The sequence below is a fragment of the Sciurus vulgaris genome (genome assembly GCF_902686455.1).
Source record: "Sciurus vulgaris genome assembly, chromosome: 2".
NCBI lineage: Eukaryota > Metazoa > Chordata > Mammalia > Rodentia > Sciuridae > Sciurus > Sciurus vulgaris.
This window is the reverse complement of record NC_136462.1, coordinates 34,170,788-34,184,736: the sequence shown is the minus strand read 5'-3', so window position 1 is coordinate 34,184,736 and position 13,949 is coordinate 34,170,788. Positions and strand designations below refer to the sequence as shown.

Genomic DNA, 13,949 nt, shown 5'->3' with positions numbered 1-13,949 from the left:
TCTCAGGAGTGAGACACCCTGGGCAAAGTGTGTCTGGGCTTGTCCAGAAAGGTGAGCCCCAAGCAGGATTTGAGGTGAGGAAATAGGGAGAGCCAGGACATCTGGTGAGCTTCCAGGTCAGAGGATGACAGGAGACAAGTGGCCAAGACTGGACAGGGCAGGTTTCCCTGGTTCCCACCCTTGCCACTTTAGGTAGGCGGGAAGAGGGGACCAACCTCCTGGGGCCTGGAGAGGGGCCTCTGCCACTCTTCCCAGGCTTCCTCCCCACACAGCGGCCTTGCCCGGGCCTTGTCTTCCCCTCAGCGTGGCCACACGGATCGAGCAGAGGAAGAAGATGGACTGCAAGTCCTTCCGCTGGTACCTGGAGAATGTCTACCCCGAGCTCACGTGAGTGTAGCCCTCACCTGGCACATGGGTCTGGGCCAGGGCCAGCAGCTTGGGGACCCGTGCTACCCAGGGGATCTCCCTGCCACAGTCTGACTCCTTCTGGCTGCCAGTGTTTATCTTTGGGACAAATCGCTGGGGAAATTAAGAGGGCATTACCAGGATCTGTTAGGTGTGATTGATAGGAACTGAATTTTTAGCAGACTGGATATTGTCCTGCAGCACTGCACTATGCAGCAAAGGCTGCAGAAACTCTCATCACCTTTGACCGATCCTCTTCCTTTTGGGAGTTTATCCTGAGGAAATAAAGCAGCCACAGCAGAAGGCAGTTATGGTAGATCCTGCAGGCTTATCTGCTGCTGGGGCACGAGGAAAAACGATTCTCAGAGGGAGCTGGGCTCAGTGAATCCACATTGGTTTGAACAAATATTGTGCATCCGATAATATAATCTCCAAGATCATGAAAAGCAAAACAAACAAACAAACAAACCCCCAAAACCCAAAAACCAAATCATTCTTCCAGCAGATGAGGTAGCAAGATATGAATGCAGTTGTCCTGCGGGTGCGCTCGCCTGGGGACCTGTGCGCAGCCTCAACGGGACTGCAGGGGGCGAACGGTGCCGGGTGGGGCTTGCTTTGTCCTATTTCCAAATCCTTTCAGTATCTTGGTCTGTCCATGTGACTCACTTTCTCACCTTGATTCAAATGTCCCCCTCTCAGAGACACTTTCTCTAAACACTGTGGACTGGTAGCAGCCTGCCCTACCTGCCATTCCCTGCTGGGTTTTCCTCCATGACCCTCACTGGCATTTAGGATACATCTGGCCCGTTAATTCAGTTGTCAACTTGCTGTAAACTCCAGGAGGACAGAGGTTTGGATCTGTTTGGGCCACTGCTCTATCCCCAGCACCTACAGTAGTGCCTGTCACCACAGAGGCACTTGATAACCATGTTCGCTGAACAAATCGCAGAGTCAGCGTGCCTCCGTGGTGTCTAAGTTACACCCTCCACAGCTTGCCCCTCTGCCACCACTCTCTTCCAAGGATGTTGCCATGGCTGTCTGGAGCACTACACCCCTCAGAGCCTGCATGTCCTTGAAAGAGGCAAATCTTTGTCTTTGGAGGGCACATTTGATGCCTGGAAAGTGACCACACTTAGGCCGAAACCACACCCAGGGAATAAGCTAGATGATTACCCCAGATACCACAATCCCAAGTCCCCAATATGGCATGCCTCAAATAAGTCTCAATAAGACTGAAGTGACTCTTCAAGCAATCTCCAGAACAATTTGAGCAATAGCAGCTGCCTTAGAAGAAAGCTGGTGGCTTGGATAACCCCAGCTCCCTGGACAATAGCTGGGTAGGGAAGAGCATTAATTTAAAAGTGTAAGAAGGGAACAACTTCCTGAAGTGACTGCTCTTAGGGGAACGATACTCATTCACATGAGTCACTTCTGTGACACGTTTCTTTACATCCTGTCAGGGTTTGCACATGTGGATGGAGCCCATGGACCCCAGGCCCAGGGGCAGGACTGGGAAGCCTGTGGGCACTCCCTCTCCATACCTCAGTCCCCGCCCGCAGCGGCATCCCCCAGAGTCCATGAGGAAGCAGTGCTGCCCCTGTCAGATACCTGGATGGATCCCAAGTCAAGAGCGTACGTCACTCTAGCCATGTTAAATGAGGAACAGGAGCCCCTTCTGTTGCTTTTGTCACCCTGCTATCCTGATTGCTACCCCCCACCCCGTTCTAAGGGTGAGAGGCCAGGAGTGGATGAGTCGTCAGTTAGAAAGGAGGTGTATTAGCCCTGAGGATACCAGCTTCCTTCCAACCAGAAGCCTGACAGCTGCCCATATTGCTCAGATGGTCACAGGAAGACAGAGGAGCTTGAAGGAAAGGCTGTCCCTTTCCTAGGCCTGCCTGCACCTCTACCACAGCTCTGTCCCCTGTCAGTCCAGCACTCTGCAGTTGGCCTCAGCAGCTGCTAGTTTATTGCCTTCATCAGGCCTGTCAGGAACGGTGGTGTGGGCTGTGCATTGTGAGGGTGCTGGCACAGAGTGGACACTGAGCGCTTGTTCTAATCCCAAGCAGATGGCAGGAGATATTCTAACCAGTGTATTATGACAACTTTCTAATGGATCGAAGTGGAGCAGCTTGAGAAATAGATACCTTATTTCTATAAATCTTACTTCTTAAGGTCTAATGGCAGTCCTGCTTGGAGCAGGCCCACAGAAAGGGAATCAGAGGTAGACTTCAGAGGGCAGCTTAGTCCCCTGGAAGGCAGCTGGGGAAGGGTGATGACTGCCACCCCACGGCCCCCAGACCACTGCCACAGAGTCACATCAGAAGCTGCACCTGCTCTTGAGCTTGCTGTCCAGCTCAGGGTTTCTTCGCTAGCCACACTGAGTGCCTCCCTCACCCCTATAAGCTGATCAGCCGGCACACAAGTGGGGAGAAGCAGAGCACAGGAGGGTCAGGAACGACCCTGGACCCTTCACAGCATCTCCACACCCCCCTCCTCACGCAGCTCATAGGGGCTCAGCAGGCCTCTTGTCTCGGCAGAGAGGGAAGTATAACACAGTGTCACTGGACAAGGCAGAGAGGGTGGAGCTATTGTCCCCAAACCCCTTGCACCTACCAAGTGTTGCAAACTCGAATCTTTACAGTGGTCAGACAGGTAATGTAACTAAGTCAAGTGGGTGGGATGAGATAAGAGGGAATGGTGAGGCCTGCGGCAATCCGGGATGCGAAGGCCGAGCCCGGCAGGGACAGCTACCACACGGGTGGTGGATAAGCGGCATGCTGGAATGGTGGGGGCTCAGTGAGCCTTGATCTTTCTATTTCCTCAAGAGAGTCTGAACTCAGATTTTTCTATTCTATTAAATTTAAAAATTACTGTCAACTAATTAAAACCAAATAACAACCACCCTGGACGGGTCAGGCAAAACATTTCTGAGAGCCAGATTCTGCTCAGAGGCCAGCAGCTTGCCACCTCTGCTTTGGAGCTGCACAACCTCTCAAGGGGAGTCTGGAGGCAGGCTTGCTGCTGCAAGGGGTGAGCGAGAGAACATGAAAGTGCCCTCCTGAGAGCTGGTCGGTTCTGGGGTTCCGTGGTTTCCGGCCAGCCTGAGGAAGCCCTGGTTTGGTCAAGATCCTACAAGGTGTCTGCATCAAGGAGTGCCAGAAATGTTAGCATATCCCCACCCCAGGCGCGTGTTTTCTTTGACGGAGAGACCAGGAGGCAGGTAAGAGTAGACACAGGTCAGATTCTACCCTCCTGGTTCCTTGTCACCCCCTGGTGGTCCATAATCCAAGAAACCCAGATATACAGGACCACGCCAGCCGGATCTAGCAGCCCTCTAGGTTCATTACCCTGTGCATGCAGGGACTGTCACTCAGTGGCAGAGGACTTGCCTAGCATGTGTGAGGCACTGGGTTCAATCCTCAACACCACATAAAAATAAGTAAATAAAATAAAGGTATTGTGTTCATCTACAACTAAAAAAAATTTTGAAAATGTTTTAATAATATATTATTTTGCAACATGTCTATTTAACTTGACAATATGCTGTGAATATTTTTCCAAATTACCTGATAGTCTTTCACAAAGTCATTTATAATAGCTGTAGGATCTCCTATCCTGTGGATAAACCAGAATTGATGTAGCCCTGCCCCTATTGTTGGACAACTAGGAATTTCCAATGTTTTCAATGTCAGCCATTTTGAGATGAATATCTTTTAAGACATCTTTAATTTTTTCCATAGGATAAATTCCTGGAAGTAGCATTGTTAGGTCAGATCTATGCACATTTTTAAGGGCTTTGATACATAATACCACACTACCCAAGTTGGACTAATTTATGCTCTCACTGGTGGGATATGAGAAGATTCAATCTCACGAATTCTGTCATTAACTGTATACATGCATGATGTGCGTATGCAAGTCTACGTGGAAAACACAGAGTGGCAACTAATATGTATTTCTTTAATCCTTAATGAGATGGAACACATTTTCATATCTGTGTGTTTTAAGTTTGCCTCTTCAAAACCACCCCTTCCTTGACATTTTGAGATGGTTGTTAGTCCCACGATGAGGCCCCAACCTTTCCCCGGGCTTCCCGTTTTCAGGCCTTGTGTTCTGATCTGAGCTCTCTCCTTCCAGGGTCGTCTGTCTCAGACCTGTCCTTCAGGGAATCTCAGGAAAACACTGGGGCTGAGGCTGCCCCGTCCCTCCCCTTCCCCTGCTGACCAGGACTGCAGGTCATAGTGACCTTGTGCCTGGGTACTGCCCTCTGCCAAAGGGCATGGGTAGGCCAGGGAGGGCAGAGGACCAGTGTGGGGGTCCTCTCTGCCTCGTCCCACGTGGAAGAGGAAAGGGTTATCTGCTGGAGGAGGATATTGGTGGTTTTTCTGTCTATTACCCAAAAAACTTATCTACTCCATGAACACATGAGAGCCAATGCTCTTTTTATGAGAGGGGCGTGAAGGGTCCGGCCATACCAGCTCTGGCCTCTTACAACATGCAGGCGCCCAACTCTCCTTCATGTATAATATACAGGTAAAGGGGGCCAGGACTGGGAGGAGCCTCTTCTGTGATGGACAGGTAGGGTGGAGGTAGGGAGGCCATTCTCTTAGGGGAAAATTCCAGAAGGAGACAGGGAACCACTCCCACGCAGCACTACATGCTTCCCGGCAGTTCCTAGAAGCCAGGCCTCTGGGTCCCATGGCTCAACCTAGTCTGATTCTGCTAAATAAGGATGGCTTCCCACAGACCAGCCTAACTGCTGCCTTCTCCCTCAGTGTCCCGGTGAAGGAAGTGCTCCCTGGCATCATTAAGCAGGGGGTTAATTGCTTAGAATCCCAGGGCCAGAACACAGCTGGGGACTTTCTGCTTGGAATGGGGATCTGCAGAGGGTCTGCCAAGAATCCCCCACCAGCCCAGGTAAGCTGGGAAGGGCGTGGGGGTCAGATCTGGGAGCAGGAGAGGAGCCAGGAACATTGGCCAGGAATGGGGTCAGGAGCTTCCCTGGGCTAGTTCTCATCCTGTCTAGCTACACCCTCCACAGGCCCTCCTTCCCAGGGACCTCTCAGTGCTCCTGCCATGTGGCTTCCCAGCATGCAGTGGGAGAAAAGCTTGGAGGGCCCTTCTCTCCTGGTCGCAGCCATGTCAGGAGCAGCAGGCCTGGACTGTGCACACATGAGCAAACATGAGTGTCACACCCACATCAGCCACCCCCTGGCTGCCTGGCTCCATGTCCTATCATCCCCCACCCAGGGTCCCTTGGTATTTTCTTGATCTCCCTCTGGCCAGCTCCAGCTAAGCTTCCTCACCTCAGCATTTGATTATGAAAATTTTCAAACATACAAAAAAATTGAAAGAATTGTCCAGTAAATACCCATATACCCACTCCTAGTTTCTACAATTATTTGTAAAAATATTCTAAAAAATACACATCGTGTTTTCTTTTTTACTTATCTACCCATTTAACCATTTAGAACTGTCCTTTTCTTGTCTTACAGGCATGGCTATTCAGTGACCATCTCATCCAGCAGCAGGGGAAGTGCCTGGCTGCCACCTCCACCTTAATGTCCTCTCCCGGGTCCCCAGTCATACTGCAGGTGTGCAACTCAAGAGAAGGCAAGCAGGTAAGTCTCCACTCCTGGGCACGGTTGGCCAGCAACCCCAGGGGGACATGCAGTGCAGGTGGCAGACCTTGGCAGGAATCTGGAGTCAGAGAAGCTTCCAGAATGAGGATCCATGGGGCCTAAGTGAACCTCTAGAGCCAACCTACTATTTTGCTTATGCGGAAATGCTTCTTTAGGTATTTGTTTAATGTTAGCCCTGTAGGTCTGAGGACAGGAAGTTTGTCTTGTTAATACTGTATCCCTGGCCCCTGACAACTACACAGCTCAAGTAAGCGTCAGCTCTCCCTGCCAGCCTGTGTTAGGAGTTTTACATAGATCACCTCATCTGATCTTCCCAACCATCAAGTGAGGTACTTCCAATACTGCCCCATTTTTTAGGCAGTTAAGTAAGGCTTGCTGATTACAGGTTGTCAAATCACACGTCTGGGAAGGCTAGCATTTAAACCTTGGCCAGTGTGACTCCTAAGCCCATTGACATAAGCCAGCACATAGTAGGTGCCCAAAAGTATTTCTTGACTGACTGGGGAAACTGAGACCCAAACACAGTGATTTCTTTTTATTTTGGTACTGGGGATCAAACTCAGGGGCACTTAACCACTAAGCCATATCCCCAGCACTTTTTATTTAGAGACAGGGTCTCACTGAGTTGCTTAGCACCTCCCTTTTGCTGAGGCTGACTGAACTCTCGATCCTCCTGCCTCAGCCTCCCAAACTGCTGGGATTACAGGCATGTGTCACCACGCCCAGCAAATACAGTGATTTCTAGGCTGGCCCGACCAGCCTCACATGTCCACTCTCCTCACTCTCTCCATGAGTCCTGGGAGGCAAGCTGGGAGGGAGAAACTGATGGCTTGGAGAGCCCAAGTCACTTGCTCAGGGCACAGCAGTAACTGAGGGGCAGTGGAGGCCAGGTTTCTGGGATCAGCCGAGCTCCCTTCTGTGCTGTTCCCTTCCTGGCCGGAGGTGCTGCCTGTCCCTGGGGAGGGGGACTCAAGGCCAGAGGCTACTGCAGCCCTTGCCCTGCCCTCCCTCCTGGTAGTGCTTCCTGTGTTGGCCACCTGTAGTCAGTGCCAGGGTGGATGGAGGGCTGGCTCTCCGCTTCTACCCACCCCTCTTCTTCTTCCCAGGGCCAGCTGGCTTTTCAGGGATGATTGGGAGTTTGCTATTCCATTCTGGAAAAGCAGCCAGGTCCTCTTCTAGTTTGGGTGGGTGTGTGTGTGTGTGTGTGTGTGGCAGGGGTGTCTCAGAGCTCCATGACCTGCTTGCTGGTCCCTCTGAATAGTTCTGAACTGCTTTTTTCCCCTTTTGGTACTAGGGATCGAACCCAGGGACGCTTTACCCAAGCTACATGCCCGGTTCTTTTTATTTTTTATTTTTGAGACAGGGTCTCACTAAGTTGCTTAGAGCCTCACTAAAATGCTGAGGCTGGCCTCGAACTTGTGATTCTCCTATCTCAGCCTCCCAAGTGGCTATAATCATAGCTGAGCGCCAACCCAACCATACCGGACTTCTGAAGCTTTCTGACTGGTGGGGGTGCAGCTTATCCTTTCTGCCCTGAGGCTGCCCATCCTCTGCCCAGCCCAGCAGCAGAGACGGTGCATAGTGTGCCTTCACCGGGAGCTCGGACCTCCATGAAGGGAAAGCCTTGAGCCACGCCCACCCTCTCCTAGTTGAGGACAGACCTGGGAGGTGTCCGGGCAGCCTGCACTCAAATACTTCTCTGGGGCTGAGCATCCGTTTTCCCCTTTGTGCCGACCCAGCCTGCAGGGCTTACAGGACTCTCCTGGGCCCGTTCATTCTGCTCCTGTGAGTCCTGCCAGGTCCCCAAGCACTCTGGGACTCTGCCCCTCCCCTCCCAGGACAGCATAAGCAGCTCTCTCAGACAAAGCCTTCTGGAATCTGGGCCTCTCTCCTTGGTCCTCCTTCGGCCGGTTGGGTGGGTTTAATGTGCCAGACAGGCTCCTGTGCCTTAGACCAGGTCAGTGGGGTCAGCGGTCCTTGCTTGGCATTCCTTGCGTCTCCCTGGGACTGTCTCCTCACTTACATAATGAGGAACTGCACAAACGGAGACTGTGCCGATAAAGGGCTGCGACTCGACACAGTATCTCTGGCCAGTCCCAGAAGTGAGTGGCCAGGAGGCCCTGAGACGGAGGTAATCAGCTTCGTGGTTACGTGCTGAGTCAGAAGCTTAGCACTGCAGGAAGGAGAAATCATTTTGGGGGCAGGTATTGGGGATTGAACTCAGGGGCACTCAACCACTGAGCCACGTCCCCAGCCCTATTTGGTATTTTATTTAGAGATAGGGTCTCACTGAGTTGCTTAGCATCTCGCTTTTGCTGAGGCTGGCTTTGAACTCACAGTCCTCCTGCTTCAACCTCCCAAGCCACTGGGATTACAGGCGTGCGCCACCACACCCGGCCAGGAAGAAGAAATCTTGTTCACAGGAATAAGAGTCACCTAGGCCAAGGCTCGCAAACTTAAGTTCCTACAGGGAGCTGGATTAGAAGCCCCTGAGGACCAGGCAGTGACTGTGACAAACTAGAGAACAAAAGCCCCATCCAGAGCAGAGAGAAGGCAAGTCCTCAGCCCAGCCAACTGATGCCGCTTAAGAAATCCGGCCTAATGTCCAAATAGAAGCTCGACATGCAGATTTGTATGTAGTAACTAAGCCAAACTTTAAATAAACACTGTTCTGTCCAAACCAAATACATCTCGGGCTGGATGCAGCCCCTGGGCATCTGCATTGCCTCTTCTGGTCCAGACAGCAGCTTTTTGCCAAACAGGTGCCCTGTTGGGAGGGATGGGACTTCAAGCTTGGCAGGATGGGCAGACACTTACATAAGGGACACACAGTCTGTTTTAAGTGGGGAGATGAGTGAAATGAAGATACATACATCATTATTATTTCTAACCATTGCACTCTGGTGTCCCTCCTTCTCTTCTCTCTTCTTCCCAGAAATGGAGGAGAAAAGGGTCTTTCATCCAGCATTCAGTCAGCGGCCTCTGCCTGGAGATGAAGCCTGCCCAACTGGTGACCAGCAAGTGCCAAGCTGATGCCCAGGCCCAGCAGTGGCAGCTGCTGCCACACACATGACAGTAGCCCCAGGGCCTCCTGTACCTTTTGCATGAGACTTTGGGACCGGAAGGGGATTGGGGTGGGAGTGTCAAACGGGCCGTTTCCATCTCCTCACATTTCTGCCGGAGTCATCAGCAAACACCCCTGCCACGACACACATTACTCCAAAGCTTGTTCCGGGGAGGATGCCGAGGGCACACCCAGTGTCCTTTGTGCCACCCTGGCCTTGCCCCGGGAGAGGAGATGGTCATGGTGCCAGGCTGTTGCTGGCTAGGGACTGGGAAGGTGCCCCTGGCCCTTTGTCCTCTCCCTGGGCCCTACATGGGACTCAAACAGTGCTGTGTGGGCCCTCCCCTGTTGTCTGGGGGTGCGGAGGACAGAGGCGCACAGAGGGACCAAGTAGGGACTGGGGCCTGCTACTGGGGACAGCCTTAGAGGAGAAAACGGGCAGGCTGTAGAGAGGCTTAAGGCTGAGAAGAGAGGGAAAGAGAGAGGGGGCCATCTGCAGGGGCAGGTAGAGAACCAGAAGGAGCTGAGAAGCTCAGGGCCCTGAGAGATGCCAAACCCAGGGGTTGGGTGTGGGAGGGGCGGGATCCTGGGAGCAGGGGATGGAGAATTTGCAGAATATAGATGGAGGAGCAGCAAAGCAACAAAAGAACAAGGTTTCTTCCCCAGAAGTGTCCCACCCACACTTCCCAATCCCAAGACCTGTGCCCACATGCGCCTCCAGCCTGAACGCTGTGGGTGCCCACAGTTGTAGCAGGAGGCTGCAGAGGGATCTTTAAGGGCAGACTTGGGGTGCAACTTATTCAAAGAACTCTACTTCTGTTTGGCCCTGTGTCAGGCTGAGACCTCTCTCACGGGCCTTAATGACATCTGGTGCCCTGTCTCTCCTCCTGGGTCCAATGGGGAAATAGGCAGCCACCATACACCCTTGAGCAACCCCACCCTTGTTTGTGGGTTTGAACCTTGCTTTCTCAAAGTACTTTGCCTCTGTAAATATAGCATATCGGGTGACTGATAAGAATGTGACCTTTCAGAGCATGAACAGCCCCTGAGTCACTAGGAGCTAGTTGCCTGGCCAAACCACATCCTTGGTCCCTTGTCCTTACAGGAGGGATTCCCTTGATCAGGAGGGATTCCATTGCACTCTGCGGGAAGCTGGCTGGTGGCTCCTGTTTGTGTGGAGAACTCCCAGTTCCCCTGTGGCCTTGTCTTGAGATTCCTTTTGCTCTTTCCTTCAGCACCTGACCCTGGCCACTGGCTTGGGCAGTATGATCTTGGAAAAAAAACTGTTGGTACCAGGACCCCTGGGGTCTCCATCCGAAAGCAAACCAGCCTGGGGTGGACATTCCTACCCCAGGAGCACTCAATCTTTCATAGAAGAGAGACACATTCTAGGGAGTTCATGCATTCTAGAAGGTCTAGGAATTTCCAGAAATTGTCCCCAATGTGGTGTGTGTGTGTGTGTGTGTGTGTGTGTGTGTGTATCTTCCTAGGGAGAGATCCAGGAAAAGAGGGATTTCTCTAGCTTCTTAAAGAGGTCCCTGGTCCCAAAGGGTCTAGGCCTCTGCTCTGGATTGTAGCTACCATCTATCTGAGCTGCAGCCCCCCCAAACTCCCTCCTGCTGCACCCAAACAGCCATCGCCTTGTTCCCTCCACACGGCCCTTGGGGTTGAAAGCCAAGTGTTCGTGGTCCCCAGCACCCACACCAAGGGCTCTCCAGCAGTGTCCTCTCGCCTCCTGGCTCTCACCAGCACACTCCAGCAGTGGTCCTGTGCCCAGGTACGAGTGCACCCGTGGACTCACGGCGTGGGGTCCTTTGCCTTGGTGGCCACACTTCTCCCATTCTCCGTTGTGGAGTTTCATCCGCCGCCATCTGCAAGCCTGGCTTCAGATCCCTGTTCATCCGGAAAGCTCCTGCTCAGCCTAGGACAGAACCAGGGTTGGGGCGGCGTCCTCTCCCTAGAGCCTAGGCCGTGTCCGGCGTGGACCTTTGGGGCCGGGAGCACGGGCTTCTCTTGAATGTAAGGACTGCAGCTCAGAGGGCCTTTGAGAGGGTCGCGCCTCGTTTCCATGGTCAGCCATGGAACTTCTGGACTTCTCAGCTGTCCTGGGTGGGGACTCGGCCCATTCTGTTTTTGCTTTTCCTCTTCTTGACCAAAGCATGTGCCACTAGCTGCCCTCAAGGACATTGTCTTTATGAAACCACACCTGGAATAAAACCACTTCTTACATGTTCACGTGCGCCAGTGCCTTCCTTTCTGACTCCAGCTCCAAGCAGCACCCGCTTCCTCGGCTCCGAGAAAGTGAAATGCACATGCTCAAGTCTCACCCTCTCCTGCAGCTGGGCCAGCCTCTCTGGGGAGAGCCAGCAGGGACCAAATCCCAGGAACCAGCTCAGCCCAGGCTCCTGTTACCTCACTGAAGGACACTGTGGGACTTAGAAATGGAAATGTAGGTGGCCCTACCACTGTGCTCACCTTTAGCCAACCTTCTCTCCTACCCTGGGAGCCCACTCTGGCCCCTCTGAGCTGCCCTTCCCCTCCTCCACTGCACAAGAAGGCATCCAAGCAGGACGTTATTCCTGGGTAAAAAATGGTACAATAATTCTAGAAAGAGTCATGCCAGCCTAGGCTCGCTTGATCAGGTAGCAGATGTTCTGCTTAATGTTTCCATGGAAACCAATTGGAAACTCCTACCATGTCTGATCAGAAGCTGAGTCGACCTAGGTAAAAATAAATGCTGCTTTGAGCCACACATGAACTGCTGTGAGCAGGCCGAGGAGCCACTAACCTCTCCTGGACATGGCCATTTCCTCCCCTGCCCCCACCTAACTGCTGACGTGGATTTCTCAGAACTTCTGACCCATGGACCTGAGGGGCTCAGAACATAGCCCCAGCTGGCTGCAGTGCATACAGCTTGGTCTAAACTTAGGAGGCCTGTCACAGCAGAAGCCCCTGGCTGCAGTCTCTATCCCTCCCTCCTTCCATCTGTCCCTCTGGGTGTTCAATCCAGTGACCAGCACCCTCTTAGGCCCCCTCCTGGCCAAGGTGGGCCAGTGTTCCACTCTCCATCCATCGTTGCTCCGAACCTTGAGCACTCTGGTGCTGGCTTCTCCTGAGTCTGTCTGTCTTCTTTTGTTTTCCTTCCAGACTGCCTTTCCAGAGGCACATTGTTTCCTCCCACCTCTTTTTCTTCCTGGAAACTGAGGCTGTCAACCTTCAGCCAGCCCCTAGAGGAATTCACAAATGTCTTTAGGCTGGCTATTAACAATGGGATTTACATAACTTGTCAAGAGTCTCCCAGAACAGGAGAGCTGGGGTGGGAGGAGGGGTGTCTGTACCGGGCCCAGACTCCCACTTGTCCAGCAGGGAGCCATTCCTGGGTTCTGGGCCTTTAGGTCTTGGCTTTGGTTTTGTTTGGTTTTTGGTTCTAGGGATGGAACCAGGGCCTCACGCCTGCTGGGCAAGTGTTCTACCACTGAGCTGCACTCTCAGCCCCTTGGCTTAGGTTTTCATAGACTCTTCCCTGGCCTCTCAGTAGGGCTTTCCGTTTGCAGTTGGTAGAAATAACCCAGACAACGTCACTGTCCTCCAGGGGGTCTGGCACCCCCAGGCTTGTGAGGAAGGTCTTCCACTGTACTGGATGAGATGTGGTCCTCCCACTAAGAAACAGGAAAGAAAAACTGGAAAAACTAAAGCTCATGACATCCATATGCTCACTCCTGAGAATGTTCTCGGTGTGTCTGGTATTTGTGTGTCCCCTGTGCTGGTCTGAGTCAGTTTTCCTCCATAAGGAGGGAGGGGACCTAGGCAGTCTCTTGTGGTAAGGGGTCCTCACTGCCAGGCACGTAGCAAAAACCTGGAGAAGGAGCAGAGGAGGGGCCTGCTTTCTCCTGGTCAGGTGGCCAGGCTGCCTGAACAGCAGAGCAGGGTTGAGGCTCCGGAGCCATCTGAGGACAGGCCTTGCCTGCTGATTCAACCTGTGAAGCGGGGGACGAGTGGACTGGGGTGGACTCTATAGACCCCATCAGCTGTGTCCCTCCCCACTCTGCCACTTAGTAGCTGTGTGAGCTGAAATAAATTTATCTCTCAGCCTTGAGTTCCTGACCTGTAAAATGGGGGTACTCATAGCACTAGAGGATTTTTGTGAAGACTAATTTATTTAATGATTGAGAAGCATCTGACCCTGTCTAAATGCCTACTAAATGCAGGTTATTACTATTATCAACAAGCCTGCTGAATGCCTGCTAAGTACCAGGCTGTTGCCGGGGTGATGACATGCATATGACCAGACAGAAATGGGCCCAGCCCTCCTAGCAGGGAGGTGGACAAACACTCATTTATAAATTAGAAATTAGGCAACTGTAATTCCACAAGATAAAAGCAATGCGGTAAGGCGGGATCGGCGGGACCCCCAAGAGGGGCCTCTTCACTGGCCTGGGGGTCCCTCAGAAGATGATACTTCCAGGACAGCTTGCAATGACATCCCAGGAGCCTTCTGCCTTGGGCTGGGTAAGGTCAGCTGAAGTAACTGGCCACCCTCGCCAGGCTGGCAGTTCAGCAGGCACCTTGCTGGGTGTCCTGAGCTTTCCACCCTGTATACGCAGCACTGTGGTGATGTAAACACAGGAATTCTGGAAGGAAGAATAAAGGCCAAACAAACATGCCTCTGGAGCTAGTGACCATTTTTCCAGGGCTCAGTTTTCTTCCTGTGGTGGGCCCAGCAGGCCTGGGAAATTTAGCAATCCTTGTCTGGAGAGAATGAAAATGCTCAGGAGGGGCCCGGGAAAGACTCGTTTTCTCCTTGCTCTTTGACTGTCTCTGATCCCCTTAAAACACCT

At 52.5% G+C, this 13,949-nt stretch overlaps 1 protein-coding gene across 1 annotated transcript in view; it reads left to right on the top strand.

Annotated features, from left to right (window-relative positions):
• The window catches only part of GALNT16 (polypeptide N-acetylgalactosaminyltransferase 16), an 81,640-nt gene extending 70,296 nt beyond the window's left edge, over positions 1-11,344 (top strand). The window contains exons 13-16 of the mRNA XM_079127108.1: positions 304-387; positions 5,181-5,322; positions 5,901-6,026; positions 8,983-11,344. Coding sequence (XP_078983234.1) covers positions 304-387; positions 5,181-5,322; positions 5,901-6,026; positions 8,983-9,120 — 490 coding nt within the window. The 3' untranslated portion in view covers positions 9,121-11,344. The remainder of the gene's footprint in view (positions 1-303; positions 388-5,180; positions 5,323-5,900; positions 6,027-8,982) is intronic.
• The last annotated feature ends 2,605 nt before the right edge of the window (positions 11,345-13,949 follow it).